Source organism: Chenopodium album, chromosome 5 (assembly GCF_948465745.1).
Source record: "Chenopodium album chromosome 5, dcCheAlbu1.1, whole genome shotgun sequence".
Classification (NCBI taxonomy): domain Eukaryota; kingdom Viridiplantae; phylum Streptophyta; class Magnoliopsida; order Caryophyllales; family Amaranthaceae; genus Chenopodium; species Chenopodium album.
This window is the reverse complement of record NC_137838.1, coordinates 18,859,160-18,877,720: the sequence shown is the minus strand read 5'-3', so window position 1 is coordinate 18,877,720 and position 18,561 is coordinate 18,859,160. Positions and strand designations below refer to the sequence as shown.

Here is an 18,561-nt window from a genome sequence, read left to right as displayed (position 1 = left end):
TAGGCTTTGTTATAGCTAGAGGAGTGGGGGCCCAGATTGTATCTCGGCTTCCCGCTAATTTATTATAGGTTGTATGACTTTTGTTTTTGAGATATAATAATAATAATAATAATAATAATAATAATAATAATAATAATAATAATAATAATAATAATAATAATAATAATAATAATAATAATAATAATTATAATTATAATAATAATAATAATAATAATAAATAAATAAATAAATAAATAAATAAATAATAATAATAAATTATTATTATTATTATTAGGAAAAATGAAAAAAGAAAACTCCAACCTTTAGGCGGTATGACAATAAAAATCCTACCTTTCATTAATTTCATAAAAATCCAACCTTTATACCCCACCTTCTTTTTCATATTCATTTGACCTTGAACCTATTAAACAGGTTAAAAAAAATCCTTTTTTTCTTTCTCCTTCCTCCTTCCTTTCTCTTTCCTTCTCCTCCATATTTTCCGGTCACCGACCACAACCATCCAACCACGATCGCCCAAATCACGACCACCCAGAACCTACACCCTAACCCCCCCCCCAAAATTCGAGCCACCCTAACCCCTCCCCCATGAAAACCGACCACCCCAACCCCCTCTCCCATGAAAACCGACCACCCTAATCCTCAAATCGACCACCCTAACCCCCTCACCTACAAAATCTGACCATCCCTCCCCGTCCCTTGCAAAATTCGACCACCCCCTCCCTTTCTCCTGCAAAATCCGACCACCGTGCATTGGCCGGGGAAGGTGGGTCGTGGGAGTTTTTTCGGGGTTTTTTTTTTATTATTTTTTATTTTTAAAATCTTTTTTTGTTTAAAAAAATTTAAAAAAAAAATTAGTCTATTAATAACTGACATGTGGCATGTAACTTACAAAAACCGATCATCAACAGATAATAGATCTTTAGATGAAGGTAGGATTAACGATTGGATTTTTATGAGATTAATTAAAGGTTGGATTTTTATTGTCAAATCGCGCAAAGGTTGAATTTTTAGTTTAAATAAATAAATAAAAAGAGCCACATTAAATTCAACATAATTTTACAGTTTCACCTTTTGCTAAATCCTTATTACTGGAAAATATCTCAACCAATCAAAATTAGGAATACATTTTATGGAGCAATTAGCTTCAATCACATAGATTAAACCTCAAATACAACTTGCAAAGTTAGAATATTATTTTGTGACGGATGCACTACAATATTAAAGGAACAATGGCCTTTGTCAAACATTTATAATTATGTTCTGGTTATCAGTGCATCAAATCATTACAGGCCAATTGACATACTTCATACAATACAAGCCCCGACAATATTTTTTGTAATTACAAATAATACAAGCCCTGTGAGTCTCCAGCACTCTCATACTAGAGAGGAAGCATTGCAAACCATTTCAAAAGCATGGTGAAGCATTCAAAACGCTTATACTCTGGAGCAGTATGTCCTGCTCCCTGCAAGTTAACAATTATGCCCAATTATTTTACTTTTTCAAAATATATATTACTTCCGTTTTTTATTATTTGCAACTTTGGGGTATTATTTGTGAGATATAAAATATTCCAAAGTTGCAACTAAAAAAAAATCGGAAGTAGTACTACGTATTAAAAAGAAGTGTCATCTCTGTACCTTCACAGTTGCAAATGTTACATGATATTTGTCATTTGAGAACTTCGTAGTATACCTGCAGTCGCAATTCCAAATTTGAGAGGCTAATATTTTTTTTCTTAAGTAGACCAGGTAAAATATTGTGAAACTAATGCAGTGTGGTTGATTTCATGTAATTAATTAGTTACTTACCCGGCAACTTGACCATTGACAAACCATGGCCTCCAATCTTCAGAAATCGAGACATTTAGCATGTTTATCCATTCCAATGTTCCAACATATGATATTTTCATGTCTTGGTCACCACTGCAATTAGTTCACTTAATATAAAATGAAGACAAGAAATAAAAGAAGTGGATTGGTCTCTTGCTTTTAGCAGCAAATGATGATTTTGATATTTTGAAATTAAAGATATATCTTGGGTTGAGATTTTTAATCGATAAAAAACATTTTCAATCAATAAAAGTATTTAGTATAAACCAACTGAAGATCCTTAGTTGTCCTAATTAATGTTCATGCTCCTAAATGAATTGATGTCTTGATGATATTGTATGCACTATGCCACATGTCTAATGATTAACTATAAAAAATCTTACACTTTTACTCAATTTTCTTTTTCCAAAAATCAGGAATTCACGACACTTTATATGCATCTAGCATTTTACAATTAAAATAATCTCTGATGATTCATTTATCAATGTTACATAACAGCACACATGATTTCACTAAATATGTCATCTCTTTTTTCTTGGAGAAAAATGTTAAGGCATTGGCACACTGTTATTGATATGGCACAATTGTTGTTTGAGTGATATGCAAGTATAATAACAACTTCTGTAACAAGGTGTAAATGTAGTGCTTTATTACCTGTAGATCAGTGCACGAATATAATCTTGCGTCAAATTTTGATGGTAACCAAAGGTGCTCTCAACATTTTCCTCATATGCTAGAGTTTTATTACATCTAATCCAAGAACTTTTAGTACCCTATATATGAAACAAAAGTACATGATGCTAAATAAAACCATATGATATAACCAGTGGAAGAAAACAACTACCGTATAACCAGTGGAAGAAAACAGCTACTAAGAATGGCTTGAATTTTACCCAAATTTCAACAGATTACAATTCAAATGAACTTTCTATCACATGAGTGGTAGCTCTCTAATATATTTTTTTTAGTGCTACGTTTTATGGCGTCCACTTGAGGGTTCAAATATGATATCAGTTTTATTCATTTTTTCTTTTTTAGTTTCTAAAACATATTAGGGCTAAGTAAAGCAAGGAAAGAATCAGAAGTGGATAATTATGTAATTATGATATTCGTTGTGCACTTGGCATTTTAAAACTTCTATCATTCTAAAAAGCAACATTATACAATCCCAAACATGATTTTTCATCTCACAGTAGTGGTTTTCACCATGAATAAAGAGTTCATATACCTCCCGAATGTTAAGAGCTGCTCGAACTTGTATGTCATTAGACCAATTTTCCAAGAGATAGTAGATACTCTCCTACAAAAATGGTAGATGCGCTCAGTAATTCTCTACAGAAAATTAACTCGTAACTAGTAATTAGCAAACATTCTGATCGTGCTAGCATGTAGCCAAGAGAGCAAGAAGTCAGCATTACATAAGTCTTAGGATCTTGGTGTTTAGACATTATCAGCAACTAAACATAAAAGCTATTTTACTAAACTTTGCAAAGCATTGAGAATTAAACAGCAGTGCGTAGCATTTAAATATCATCTAATCAACCTTAAAAAATCAGGACAAACTTTTAAAAAAATCGGATGTACAATAAAATATTGTACATCCGTTATAATGTTACCCTAAAATGAACAAAAGTTACCCCTCAATTAAACAAAAGTTACCCCAATAAGCATAAAAGTAACCTAATACAAATCAAAATTATCTACGCTTTATTAGTTAGAATCACATTTTAAAGAATCACATTTTAAATGACTAAAAATCAATTATTAGTGATTGAATGTAATTAAATTACCTTTATAAATTTTTTCTTGGTGTCTATTTATATAAAAATTGTATTATATTTAAAGTTACCCAAAAAAAACCAAAAAGTTACCCTTATAGGCTCGATGTACACTAATATTAGTGTAAACCGGGTGTATACAAAAGTTTTTCAAACATAATCATCGTGTATATATCCTTGATTTTTTTTCAATCCATGAGTGCATTAGGACTTAATCTCTCATGCCACAATTTCATTATAGATGATAAAGGGTGACTCATATCCCCTCCACCCTTGTGAGAGGATCATAAAGCTTTTTCTCCAGGGTTGCCATTCATTTGTATGCAGCCGTTTCTCCTTACTTTGGATCTTTTCTCCTCACTAAATATTAAAAAGACACCAACTTGGCTCAATTGGCGGTTGTTTGTAAAAGAAATGCAACTTTCCAATATAAATCAAATTAGTGAGAATATTAACAAGAATTATGCTATATACAGCCCAAAAGCATTATATACAATTCCAAAAATGGTATATATTTGAGAGTATATGATAAAAACACTTGTAGATGGATGCAAGTACTGCTTATTTATTCACAATCCTTTCTTTTTTAGCATCTTATAAGCATACAGCATTTTCCTAATTATATTATAAAAATAACACAAATAAATCGATGATTTGGCAAGTGTTTGTATCTCTAAATATGCTGCAAAATTTGTACTTAAACACTAATAATTCACAACCCACACGCACCTTTCCTGAAAGCTAGTTTCGCTCTGAGATTGGGTTCACAGAGGGTATTGTCTTCATGAGATACACTTATGAACAAGTATGAAGCTAGTTGGACTCTGAGATTGGGAGGTTATCTTTATGTAGTTCTATGGGGATGAGAATCAAGCAGATTACCTAGCTAACTATGGAGTTAATCAGACAGAGTAGCCAGTATTTTTCATTCACCATCTTTATAATTAGGCGTTATTTAGCAATTAGCACACGATGTATCTTCGTATTTTCTAGATTTATTCTCAGATCCCCCCCCCCCTCTTTGCACACACTAAAAAAAAAAAAACCAATCCTCCAACAATTTGTTGCCATTGGTATTTAGGACTCTTTTTTGCACGTAAATTTTAATCTCAAAGGTTAGTAACTTAGTATTAATGACTTTTTATGTCTTACGTCAAATTCAAAAGTTAGTAGTCACAAAGAATGGATGTGTAAGAGCTTTGACATTGGTAAAAAAAAAATAAATAAATAAATAAACATTGGATTCATAAAACAAAATAAAATTATAGCATTAGGATCACTATGACTATTCCAAACATAAATTGTCATTATTATAGAAGCTACTACTAAATCAGGAACCAAATTTATCTTGAAGTAGAAGTATGAAAACTAACAATCATGTACAAGGGATATATACCTGGCACCATGTTTGATGTGATATACATTTAGGTCTTAAGACATGAGCATCAAACAACGGGTCAAGATTCTGCATAAATCATGATTATTTGAAAGTAAATTATACATTTGAAGGAAGGTTCTCAATTGTATTTATGAGTAAAAGAAAATTCTAGTGAAAAATGATAGTTAGCTATACCAATACAATGTCAAACTTACAATGCATGATTTTGGAATTATATAAAACATAATATGAAAGTTCCAAGGAGATACAATAAAGATTGTTTGGTACTCCTTTGGCTACAAAATAATGGACTACTCTTTAGGTTGTTTAAAAATAATTGACATATTTTCTTATTTGGATATGACCCACTATTATTAACATGTTTTACATTACCTAATATTTCCCACTCTTGAATCTCTAGTTCTCACATTATAAAATGAACCCACTAACTTTACTTGACTTTAAACAATTTATATTATGGTCCCCACCCAACATTTTCTTACGACTCTTTTGGTTGGATTATTTGAAATGGGTTAGAATGGAGTTAAAATCCATTTCATCTAGTTTTTTGTCTGGTTGAGTTTTTTAGTAATGAAATCTCATATCCAAGGGGTTCTAACTCTCCTTCATACCCATGGAATCTCATACCCACCTCTTCCCCTAAAATTCACAATTCATTCTATTAATGAAGTATAAATTTCATTTCAACAATAAAAACCAAACAACATTCAACTAGTATGGGTTTTAGAATCCAAACCTCTTTAGTATGAGATTCCATACCAATCCATTCCAATTTGAAAAACCAAACACCCCCTTAAATTATGTGCCCAAAGGAGCGTGTCAATAATTTCGAAATGGAGGAAGTATGAAACATGGTTTAGAATGCCTTTAGTATTAAGCTATAAACCTTTAGACAATGTTTGAATAACAATAGTGAATGGAAAGAGAGGGAAGGGAAAGGGAGGGGAGGGGAGGGGAGGGAGAAGGTGAACTTCCATTTTCCTTCTAAATCTCACTAATAATGGAGGAATTTGTTTTATTAAAAGGACAGGGAAAATAACTCATTTCAATTCCCTCCTCTTCTCTCTTTGTATTAGTCTATTAGATATCCAAAAAAAAATGATGCATCCCTCCTTTTCTTTTCACTCCCTTTCCCTCCATTTCTCTGTCCAAACATATATGTTAATCAACATATATATATATATATATATATATATATATATATATATATATATATACACACACACACACACACACAATTTCAAAACTCACATATGATATGGCTTGAAGATTAAGTGCACACTTAGCAGTATCCACATCATCATAATCGCCATCGCAGTTTAGTCTGGTTGACTGTAAAGAGAAAAAATAAAGTAATTTGAGATCCAAAGTGATAAAAGCAAGTTAAAACATCAGCACAAAGGGGTAAAAAAAAAAACATTCATTCATAATTAATAGGTACATAATACATATTCTAACTTCAAGTACTCTTAAATCCTTTCTGATAAAGGAAACCCACATATAAAAAAGTGATAAAGGTCATAAAACACATAGAAGTTTACCTCTTATAGGCTAACATTCATTAGTCTATTAGGATATGTAATAACTTTGTTTTGGGCATTTTAATATATGTTAGGGATAAAAAAGTGGGAGAAGTTCACAATTGTATAACATTGACTTTGAATTAAGTATTAATGGTATATTTAAAAATAATACAACAAACACAATTGTATAACATTGACTTTGAATTAAGTATTAATGGTATATAGTAGATTTATAAAAAAAAATAAATAAAAAAAAAGGGTAATAACATATTTTTAAATACAACACATTATGACTTAAGTGAAAATCATAAAAAAAGACAGTCAAATGATATTTGGTGAATAATATCAAAATGAAAAAAATAGAGGCATCCGGGGCAGTCGATCAGGGCCCCAAAGAAAAAGCCCAATTTTTCGATTGTAAAAGCCCGACCTTATATATTTTAGGTATAAACATTAATTCCTAGATATGTTCAAAGAATGACTAAAGTGGTTCACTGGTTAGTACTTCATAGAATTTTCACGCTTACTTTAAAGTCTCCTAGGTTCGATTACCATTAGCTATTTGTTTTCTGGGTTTTTCTAAGCTATGCCCCCAAGGTTTGAGTTTCTAAGGTGTGCCCATGTTTTTTTAAAATTACAAGATTTACCCTTCAACTTAAGGTATTTATTCAACCGTACCCTACAACGTTAATCCAATGTTAGTAGTTGTGTTAACGGTTCATTACCACACTTTGGAGAGAAATTTCACGCCCAAATTGAGTTAGAGTTATATAAGTAGGTTAACATTTAACATTTTTTTCCAAATTTTCTCATCTGCCTTTTCTTCTTTCTTCTAAAAGCAACCATTGATATGTCAAGCTCTCGGCGTATTTCTTATTCTTTTTTCTCATCCGCTTCTTATTACTTCCTATTTATTTACAATTCTAACGTCGAGTTTACGTCAGAGGGTACGGTTGATTAAACAACTTAAGTTGGAGGGCACAACTTGTAATTTTGAAAAAACATGGGTACACCTTAGAAACTCAAAAACCTTGAGGGCATAGCTTAGAAAAACCTTTGTTTTTTCCTTTAATTTTTTTCCCCTAAGTTTTATTTTTCCTAAGTTTATAAGTATGATACTTTCATAATTTCGTATGACTTTAGCTTTATCAAGTGTTTTTTTTTTTTCGGTTCAAAAGATTTTAAGATTAATATTATAAATTTACATTAATATTAGAGTACTAGGAAATATCATTTGTATGAAATTGATTATTAATTTAAACTTTTGTTCTTTTTTAATCGCATGCAATGTTTGGGAGTTTCACGCTTGTTAATGTCAATGCACAATTTATAACTTATATATCTTTAGTTATATTTTACTAAATATTATAAAAGTTGATAACGAAAGTATATTTCAAGGAAAATCTAACAAAATATCACATGTATATATATTTTTTCCAACCCATAAATCACAAAAGATGATCGAAGGAGTATACGTGAATAAGATTAAATTCGAAATGTTAGAACAATATTTTTTTTTTTTAAAAAATTTGGAGGAAATATAAGTTGAATAGCCGCACAAATAATACTTTTCAATTGAAATCAATCTTTAGTGCATATCGCATGTATGATGAAATTTATAGGGCCCCTAATTATTACTTTACCCATAGGCCCTACAAAACGCAAAAATGGCCCTGACTATCCAATATATCTTAAAAAAATTAAAGTTAGACATTAACCTCATAAAGGACATCAGATAAGAGAGAGACACGGTGAGCATAATCTAATTTTGATTGCTTCGAATCCTTCTTCCATGTAAATGGATTTCCCAGAATATATCCCTGCAACAAGATAACTTACCATATAAAGGTGTTAGAAATCCAGGTCATATAGTTAGAATATATTTGTACGTAGGGGTGTAAATTAAATGAGCCGAGCCGAGTATTACCTTGTTCATGTTCATTTAACTTAGGCGAGTTCGAGCCCGATCCCGAGCTTTCAAGCGAGCTCAAATTTCTGTTCAAGCTCTGCTCATTTAGTACACTATATGTTCACGAACGGATCGTGAACAACTCATTTATTTAACGAGTCTTTCATGAACGAACTTAATAATAATTGAGCTTCTCCAATAAATGAGCTTTGTACTATTGATATTTGAAAATTTGAAAATAAGCATAATTTTGAATCTTAATTATATATTTAATAACTAAATCAACAACTATCAATAAATCAATAATTCATTAACATAAATAAACGAGTTGTTCAAGAACTTATGTGAACTAGCAAATCAATGTTCGTGTTCAAGCTCATTTATCAAACGAGCTTCAAAATTTGTTCGGCTCATTTATTAAATAAACGTACATGAACGAGTTTCAACCGAGCCCGAACACGAGTAGTTTATTGATCGGCTTGGTTCATTTACACCCCTATTCGTACGGAGTTCAAATATCTATCAAACTAGGTTGTGTAACCTTATATATATTGATTAATGATACACACCCAAATTTAAGGAGTTTTCTCAAAATCTACCACTTGGAAAACTATGATCCCTCCTTGTTTAATAAACAATATTCAAATACAAAATGGGGAAAGTGAAATTTTATGGAAATTGCCAGATTGGTGGGTTGGTTAGTTGCATGGTTAACACTGTTTTTTTTTTTTTAAAAAAAATGAAAGTAAGACTTCATGGGAAATAGAACTTCCCATAAAACATGGGAGCTAATTTTCCAAGCCCCCTTCCCAAAAAAAAGTCTCCAATGTCAATTAGAATTCATGAAATTCATGAGAATTTCAAACTCCCTTAATGTTAACAAAACAAGTTCCTAAAGTTTCTAGAGAAATGCATATAGGATGTAACTTCACATAGAATATAGTTTCCTATATGCATCTTACTATACAAATTATGCTTAAAAAAAACTCTAATTATCTTAAATTATTTGAGGTTTCCTAATTAAATTATAAACATTCCCCTCAAACTCCTTTTTTAAAAATTTGGAATACAATTTTAGGAGGCTTGTTTGTAACATTTTACTACGTATATCACTAAATTTCTCCTGATTGAAGTTGATTAAAATAAAATGATTTTTGCTTTAATGTTTTAGACATAATGTGTTTATGGTGATGATTAATAAAAAAATCACTTAGAGATGTATTGAATTTTTTTTTATTTAGAGATTTTCCTTTTCCTTGTATATGAAGCAAGAAAAGAAAAAAATAATATAATATGAAGCCTGCCATAAGTTGTGATTTAGTCTTATATCCTAGGCATGTCCATAAAGTATACTCTCTCCATTTCATATTAATCACAACACTAGGAATTGCATAAAATTTAAGGAAAAATATAGGGAGGAGACCAAATAGGGTAATTTTTATATCCTAGGCATGTCCATAAAGTATACTCTCTCCATTTCATATTAATCACAACACTAGGAATTGCATAAAATTTAAGGAAAAATATAGGGAGGAGACCAAATAGGGTAATTTAATAATATAAAGTATAGTTAAAGGGAATAAATTTACTACCTCCGTTAATTATTATGTGCAACATTGGGTTATTATTTGTGAGATATTAAAAATTCCAAAGTTGAACATAATAATTAACAGAGGTAATAATTGTTTAGAAAAATAATAAGACGTAGTGTAAGTAGGGTAGATAGGAGAGAAAAATAATAAAATATTTGTGCAAGTGGCGTTAGTAGGAGAGTGAAATAATAAAATGGTAGTGGATCCTTACCAAATCAAAAAGTGTTGCATTAATACGAAACGAATGGAGAAGAAAAGTATTGGGATGGAGGGAAAATTAGTAAGCACTTACCTACAATACTTTTAAATAGAATGAAAGAAAATTCGGTTAAAACAAATCTTGTGATTACCTAGAAGCTCATTACCAACGCACCTGAAGATTCAAAAGAGGTTGAAATCCAGCTTTATTCCCTGCTTAGCATAAATTTCACAATATGTTAACGGATGAAAGTCCCAAAATAAAGATAACAACTTAATTGTTTTGGTCCATAGGCTCACAAACCAGAGAAAAAGGAGGACAACCTTTTTTATGTTTTTTTTTTAAAAAAAATAGTGGACAAAAACGCCATGAAATTCTTGTAGCTTACTTTAGAAAATTATTAACAGTAAATGACTAAGATAAGTAAGATAACAAAAAGATGTAGATTAATTTGCTGCCAACTATCTTCATTTCATTCACCACCAAAGGTATGATGTATTACAACCTCGATTGAGGGCATCGTCCTTTTTCAAGATAGTCATAGATTTACCTTGAGAAAACTTTTCCATGATTCCTCAAAAATGGAGTCTTTGAGCCTTATATAGAAAAACTGAATTTTTTGTTTATTTCAACCTTGAACAAAGGTGAGAGTGCACAAGGATCCCCCCCCCCCCCCACCCCGTTCCTCCTTGGGTTAAAATCTTTAAAAATTATATTATTTTTCTTTTTTAATTCAATTCAGTTGCATATTTATTGTGATTTTCAAACAATATCATGAACCAAATATCCCATTTTTGTTTAACCTAAAATAATCTTTTTATTTATAAAGTAACAAACTAAGGAGATTTTTTCTGTTATTTATCCTTGGAACATATTTCTATTTCGTGATCCTTCATCCTCACATACACCTTTGAACAATAACATCTTCAATCACCAATCAGAATTTAAAATAATTTTAAAAAAGATAATATGCTGTAGCAAAAGTAGCAAGAATAACAAAAATAGTAACAATACTAATAAAGTAATAATAAAACTATTTAGACATTTAGTGGAAAGCAATTGTTGCAGAAAGGAAATTTAGTACATACAATGTGTGCAAGTCAATAAAGAGAAAGGTTTCTTTAAAAGCAGCTGCTACGCACTAATGAATTGTGTTGTAGCATGTCCATCAGGACTATACAATTGCAAAATTTTCCAACCAAATGACTTGTCTATGACAAATATCTTCAACCAACCTTTATTATTAAGCCACGAGGTCATGTCATGATGATTGATTCTTAATCGATTCTTATTAATACCCCCTGCAATTAATTCCCATTCTTTGCCAAAACTACGATAAAGGGCTATTTTAGTTCACAATGAAAAGGAAAACAAGATGATTTTTTTTCTTTTTCCCTAAATGCTAGAAAAAACAAAAACCAATTGTAGAATTATCTATTACGATATCCCCCTCAATCCATAAACCCCAAGGACAATGCCAACTTGCCAAGGTAGAGAACCACCTTTGGCTGCACCTTCATCTAATACAACAGTTAGGAATGGTTATCCCATCTTTGCCAATGCTAGGTAGGTGTCCTTTTATCCCAAAAATTGAGGTCTTTTTCCCTTTAATAGTTATAGTAGATAAATCATACCAAATTTAATGTAAAATTACCATTAGAAATGTCTTGGACAACAACAGGAACAATCTTGCCACAATAGGAATCACCAGAAATGAAAAGAGGATTATCCAGGAATTCATCATGGTCCATAAGCCACTATTAGCAACCAAAAAGAAATGACATCAGATAAGATTTTAGTCAAAACCCCTAATAAATTATTTACATGGATAACAGACCTTATCTATTGTTATAATGGAGTAGAAAAAAAAAATAAAAAGAGATAATATAGGCTTTTGTACAGCCTAAGATGAATAACGTAGAAATTAAAATTAGAAGTAACATTAATCCATGTTTAAATGAATGAGAAATTAAGATGAATAGGTTAGATTTATTCATGAACAAAATGTGACTGTCCATTATCATGGGATAAAAAAATTTGAGTTTTGTAAGATGGACCCTACTTTGCTAGCACCTCTTATAAAGTAATGGCAGTTAGACAGGTAAATAATTGAGAGGAGGGGAAAAGATAAAGGAATCCCCAATCTGGAAAAAAAAATTAATAAATGGATGGAAAAGCTGAACTTTTGTGACCTCAAAGCCACAAGATCAGTTGCCCGCCACCAAACCAATATGAATCAGGCTAACCTAGCTCACATGATTCACATTAGTGTCCATGGTATATAGACTTCAACAGACTTTGAAGTGTTCACCAAACGATCTAGTGCTATATATATATATATATATATATATATATATGGATCCGGTGAGAATAGGTCCACATGTGAGATTCATACTTATATGAGAACTGATCTAAAACTTAGAACATGTGAGGAAAAATTCAGAACATACGAGTTAAAATTCAGTTAATGTGACTCAAATTAAAATTTAGAACATATGAGTAATAATTTAGAAAATCAGTATGAGTAATAATTTAGAACAACTAATTTAAGAATTAGAACAAGTGATTAAAAATTTAGACAATCTGCTTTAGGAAATTTAGAACATCTGATTTAAGAATTAAGATTTTAAACATGTGAATAAAAATTTTGAACAACTGATATAAAATATAGAAAATGTGAGTAAAAATTTAGAACATACGAGTAAAAATTAGAACATACGCTATAAAATTTGAAACATATAATTAAAATCTTAGAACACGCGTTTTAAAATTGAGAACATATAAAGTTAAAATTTTGGAACAAGTAATTTAAATTTTATAACATCAAAACTTAACAAATTTATGGTTTAGAACATGTGGTACTAAATTAGAACAATTGATGTAAAAAAGAACACCTGAGGAAAAGTTTAGAACAAAAAAAAAAATTAGAACATAAAGAGTGTTCTCTCATAAGAAAAATTCTCACACACAGGAGTTCTCATGATTCTCAATAGGGAAAATGTATACTAGAATTATGTCAAACAATAAAACCACGGACACTAATGTGACTCGTGTGAGCTAGGTTAGCATGATTCATATTGCTGCATGATCATGTAATTATTATGCTTCTTGATTGCTCCACTATTGTTTAGTTTATTATATAAGGTTTTCACAAGCGTAGATTTTTTGTACTAAAAGATGCTTGTTGTGGGTTTAATGAAGAGATGTTTCCAATCAAGAATGCATAAAAAATATATGATGACAGATCATCAAAAGCATCGTTCCTGGAGGCTGATCCTAGCATTCCTGGCTTGCATTGCACATAAAATTACCCAACTATGAACATTGATGCAGGCTGCAAATAGCACAAGCATTTGACGATTTTGTTGTTCTATGGTATTCCTCTCAAGGAATATGTAACTAATGCAAGGCTGCACTGTATCATCATGGTGAACCTAGAATTTCTGTTGACATGTACAGAAAGAAACTAGACATAAAAGAACTTTATTTTCTAGAAAAAGAAAAGGAAAAAAAATAAATAAATAACATGTCAGTAGAACGTTGATATAGGGCAAGATTCTAAATTTGGATTACAACTCTTGTACCTTTTATCCTAATCTGGTAAATTACAAAAGTACAAAGCAGCCGCTTTTTGAAGTTCTGCTTTGATGATAATGATATTTGTTGATGCCAAAAAGCAAAGAATGAGATGTAGGGTGGCTCCTTGTTATTTTAATGTTGGTTTATCTTTTTATACTTTGTAATTGTGTCCTATGACTCTCATATAGTAACTAATTTCCAGTGGAAAAATAGCCATAAATAATCCCAACTCTGCTCCATCCTCCCAAAAAAATCCCAACTTTTGATTATTTTTTAATAATCCCAACTTTATACTTCATCCACCCAAAACAGTTCCAGACCCGTTAATATTAATATTTGTATTATTATTATTAGCTAATTAATTAAAAATAAAAAAAAATCACCACATCCATCCCCCTTAGTACCGCCCGGGCGCTGCCGCCACCCCCTCCCCTTGACGGCATCGGACCCAGCTACCCACCGTCGGCGCCGCCCCTACCCCTCTTCCGCCCGTCAGCTCTCACCTTCCCCTTAAACCACCATCCCCCACCCCAAAACCCCACGAAATTAATTGGCTGCTTGAGTTGCTTTTATGCTAAATTTTTTGAGTTGGGTTGGTTCTTTTTGGTTTAATTTTTGTTGGTATTTGCTGAATTAGATTGATTTTACTCCATTAGTTGATTTTCAGTTAAAGGGTGTTCATTGTTTTTTATTAATTAAATTGGGTTTGAAATTTAAATTAACTTTGGGTTTAGTACTTTTCAAGGTTGTTTCGTGGAGTTTTGGGGTGGGACGACGCCGTCACCGGTGGAGGGTATCTGGACGGCGGCCGGGCGGGGGACTGAGAGGCGGGGGGAAAGGTTGGCCGTTTGTGGTAGTGGGGTTGGTTGGGTTAATCGTTGAAGGCTGGTGGATTTTTTTTTCTTTTCTTTTTTTTCTTTTTTTAATTTTTAAATCAATCTTTGGATGACACATGTCCAGCAACTTGTAATAACAAGTTGGATGACTGGTTGGGACTGTTTTGGGCGGATGACATATAAAGTTAGGATTATTAAAAAATAATCGAAAGTTGATTATTTTCGGCGGACGGAGCAAAGTTCGGATTATTATAGGCAATTTTTCCATTTTAGCTTGGGAAAGTTTCCTATTTTTCCAGTAAAATAAATGTTTGCTAAAAGAGAAAGGAGAGGTTGACACAAAAAATAGATCCAATATAATAAGAAAGTAAACACTTAATTCTAAGAATTATATTCGATAACATTAGGTTATTTTTTTTTTTTTTAGATGGCATTAGTGTGAGGCTGTTGAACTTTTGGAGCAAATAAAACATAACAATACTTAGTTCAGTGCGCCTTGTGTGCGGCCGGCCACACCATGTGGCCACTTGTAAAAAAACAAAGTAACTCCTATAACACTAACAAAGTAACCCCTGAAATACTGACCAAGTAACCCCTAGGTAACCCCTAACTGACGAAGTAACTCCTGTAAAATTGAACAAGTAACCCCTATAACACTAATGAAGTAACCCTTATAATGAATGGTCACACCGTGTGGCCGGACTTTGTGTAGTTTGTCAAATGTCAGGTACAACAATGTAAACAAGCTTAGGGATGCAATTTCCACTAATGACAAAAATAAGTTTTCATGATGAAAGGCTTTTGACAAGTACGCAACCACTCCTTACCGTTCTCAAGAATTGATAAATATGCCTTGATGATGTAATATCATCACTGTAGTAACCTTCTGGATTTGTAGCATAAGAGAATCCCGTGCCAACAGGTGAATCCAGAAATATTACGTTAGCTATCTGAACATCAAACACAATAAATTCGTCTTAATGTAGTCGCAATTCATCTATCTTCCAATTCTAATCTTAACATTCTCATGCTACTGTCTTTCTTTTACAAATGGAGCTACAGATATCTGAGTCAAATTAATTTGATTTATGAGAGCTATTTTTGTACCTTTGTCCAAGAAGATGGATTTAATTGAAATGTGGGTGCTTCAGAGTGCCAATTGCAAGCTGAAGTATTGAAAATCAGAGGACCTGCAGAGAGACTTCAAATTAATTACTTAATTAAGGGAATAAGTTTGTTCAAAAGTAAAATACATCAAAAACATAAACTAACATGAGTAGTATAATAAATTAATAGGTTTATAAAAATAATAATAACTTCCATACTTTGATAACTATATTTGACCGTAGCTATAAACTTTACAAAAACAGATCACATCAATATAATCATATACTTGTGCATGCAACCTAAGAACCTTATCTTCATAATATAATGAATTAGTGATTAGTGACCTTATCTACTCTAACCATTTTTCTAAAGTTGGTTTTATCTCCCAAACTCTCACAATATTGTGCACTACTAGAAATGAGCTAAAAATCTACAATAACAAAGGGAGGAGATTTTCCCTCAAACTGAAGGTGATATTAAGGGGGCGTTTGGTTCACGTAATTTAGGTATAAGGTATAGATTTAGGAGGAGTAAAATCTATACGTTGTATTTGTTTAACAAAATATCACCTTACAAACCTATACCTCAAACCCACAAGGTATGAGATTTCGTAAACAAAGGGGGAGATAGGTATAGCTTATATAATACTGCAATGAACTCACCACCACCACCAATTACCTTGACGTACCACAGGAGACAAAGGCAGCAGAACAGAGAGCACAACAACAACAAACCACCTCTACTACAAGACCAAGCAATGGTTCCTTGAAGCAGCAAGACAGAAGACAATGTTGGCTTATTAGCTTTCACTGTGGTAACTTAGGAAGAGGATAAATTGCAGTAAAAGTAAAAATTAAGGCTTCTTGCCAACGATGTAGTGTAGTAGTAGTATAAATAGAGGAGGCTGAAGGTATAGAGTTTTATCCAGAAATTATTGTATTGAACCCTTGGAGAGTAATGGCCTAAAGCCATTTTCGTTGTACGAAAGCTATTTCAGCTATTATCCATTAATCAAATGTCCTGCTTCTATTATCTTGCAAGTGAACACGCTAGTCCTTGTTGAAAAACAACCAAGACAAATTTTTGAAGAAGTTCGAGGAGTCTTGGCTGCCATCAACAACAAGAACAAGCAGCCAATGACGGTGGAAGATGAGGCGGAGCAAATGTCAGGGGCATGGGTAATCAACGGCCTGCGCATCGGTATTGGGATCACAGAGTAGGAGGAGGGGGGGTTCCGAAACACCAATGACCACCATACTAGGTCCCATACTCTTATTTCAATAGGAGCCCAGCTACCACCATATTAGGAGTTTGGCCTGCCTAAACCCACACCCTAAATACCCAACCTTATAACACTGCCAAAACAAACCCACAAACTAACTCCCAAAACACTCAACAGCAACTTCTGTCAACCATAACCCAACAAATACCTACCCAAACCGAAATTACCCCAACTCATCCCGTTTCAACGGCGAAGTATAGAGGCTCACGGAGAGAGAAATTCAAGACAAGAGGACTAAAGGATTGTGCTTTAAATCTGATTGGCGTTGGACGGGTCCTATTCATGTGCTTGCCGTCAAAGGGCCAAGTGTATTGCTAGTTGAAGAAGAAGAGTATGAAGATTGAACTGTCCGTGATGGAGATTTCAGGAGAGGAGGAAGAGGAGACACCAGCAGCTATCTCAATTAACTCAATTCAGGGTTTGACTAACCCCAAGACGATGAGGCTTAACAGCACGATCAATGGGCAGTCGGTAGTAGTGATGATTGACCCCGGAGCCACACACAATTTTATCTCTCTCCAAGCAGTGGAGACTGGAGAGTCTCGGTTTAGTCATCTCAGGTGACACAGTCTTTGGAGTATCACTCGAAAATGGCGAGAACATTAAAGGAAGAGGGCAATGTAAGGGAGTGCGCTTGAAGTAGGCGGAAGGAGTGGAGTTGGAGGAAGATTTCCCACCCAACCAATTGGGGAACTCTAATGTGATATTGGGGATACAATGGTTAAAAAATTAAGGGTTGTGCTCACAAATTAGAAACTTCAAGAGATGAGTTTCTCCTTGTGGGGGCAGACATCAAGGAGGACCTGTGTTTGACAAGGAAGGGAATCATACTTAAGGCCATGATTAGGACCTTAAGGAAGGAGGAAGGAGGGTTGTTGGTCGAATTAAATAGGATAGAAGGGGTGGAAGAAGTACCAACAGAAGGAGAAACACCTGAATTTTTTATGGAAGTGCTAACTGAATTTGCAGAAGTGTTGAAGGTCCCAAAGGCTTACCTCAACATTCCATCGTCCTTAAAGAGGTTAGAAATCTGGGAGCGTTCGGCCGAACCAATCCACAATTTCAAAAAGACAAGATTGAAAAACTCATCGAAGAAATGCTAAGGTCGACATTATAAAGCCTTCCACTAGCCCCTTCTCGAGCCCCGTTCTTTAAGTGAAAAAAGAAAGATAGTTCTTAGCGATTTTGTGTTCATTATCGGGCATTAAACAAAGAGACCGTCCCCGACAAATACCTGATACCGGTGATTGGCGAGTTACTTGATTAGTTGAATAGTGCTCAAATGTTTTCTAAGCTTGATGTTAAAGCCGGTACCATCAAATGCTCGTTCGATCGAAAGATACACAAAAAAGGAGATTTTGCACCCATGAGGGTCATTATGAGTTCCTTGTAATGCCATTAGTGTTAACGAACGCCCCGACTACATTCTCATCTCTCATAAATAAGGTATTTCGCCCCTACTTGCGTACATTAATTATTCTTGTATTTTTGACGACATATTGGTTTATAGTGCTAGCAAAGAAGA

At 32.9% G+C, this 18,561-nt stretch overlaps 1 protein-coding gene across 3 annotated transcripts in view; it reads right to left on the bottom strand.

Annotated features, from left to right (window-relative positions):
* Positions 1–18,561, bottom strand: part of LOC145632002 (serine carboxypeptidase-like 10) — a 153,312-nt gene that overhangs the window by 128,567 nt on the left and 6,184 nt on the right. Inside the window, exons 3-14 of one of the 3 annotated variants that reach the window (XM_081684248.1) lie at positions 15,755–15,837; positions 15,475–15,597; positions 11,887–11,989; positions 10,407–10,444; positions 8,251–8,352; positions 6,261–6,341; positions 5,007–5,075; positions 3,061–3,132; positions 2,487–2,605; positions 1,812–1,925; positions 1,641–1,695; positions 1,058–1,465 (exon numbers count right to left, since the gene is read on the bottom strand). In XM_081684248.1, the coding sequence (XP_081540374.1) occupies positions 1,382–1,465; positions 1,641–1,695; positions 1,812–1,925; positions 2,487–2,605; positions 3,061–3,132; positions 5,007–5,075; positions 6,261–6,341; positions 8,251–8,352; positions 10,407–10,444; positions 11,887–11,989; positions 15,475–15,597; positions 15,755–15,837 (1,043 nt within the window). In that variant the 3' untranslated portion in view covers positions 1,058–1,381. Of the gene's footprint in view, positions 1–1,056; positions 1,466–1,640; positions 1,696–1,811; positions 1,926–2,486; positions 2,606–3,060; positions 3,133–5,006; positions 5,076–6,260; positions 6,342–8,250; positions 8,353–10,406; positions 10,445–11,886; positions 11,990–15,474; positions 15,598–15,754; positions 15,838–18,561 lie in introns of those variants that run through there. The other 2 variants (XM_081684250.1, XM_081684249.1) reach the window with 2 other exon arrangements.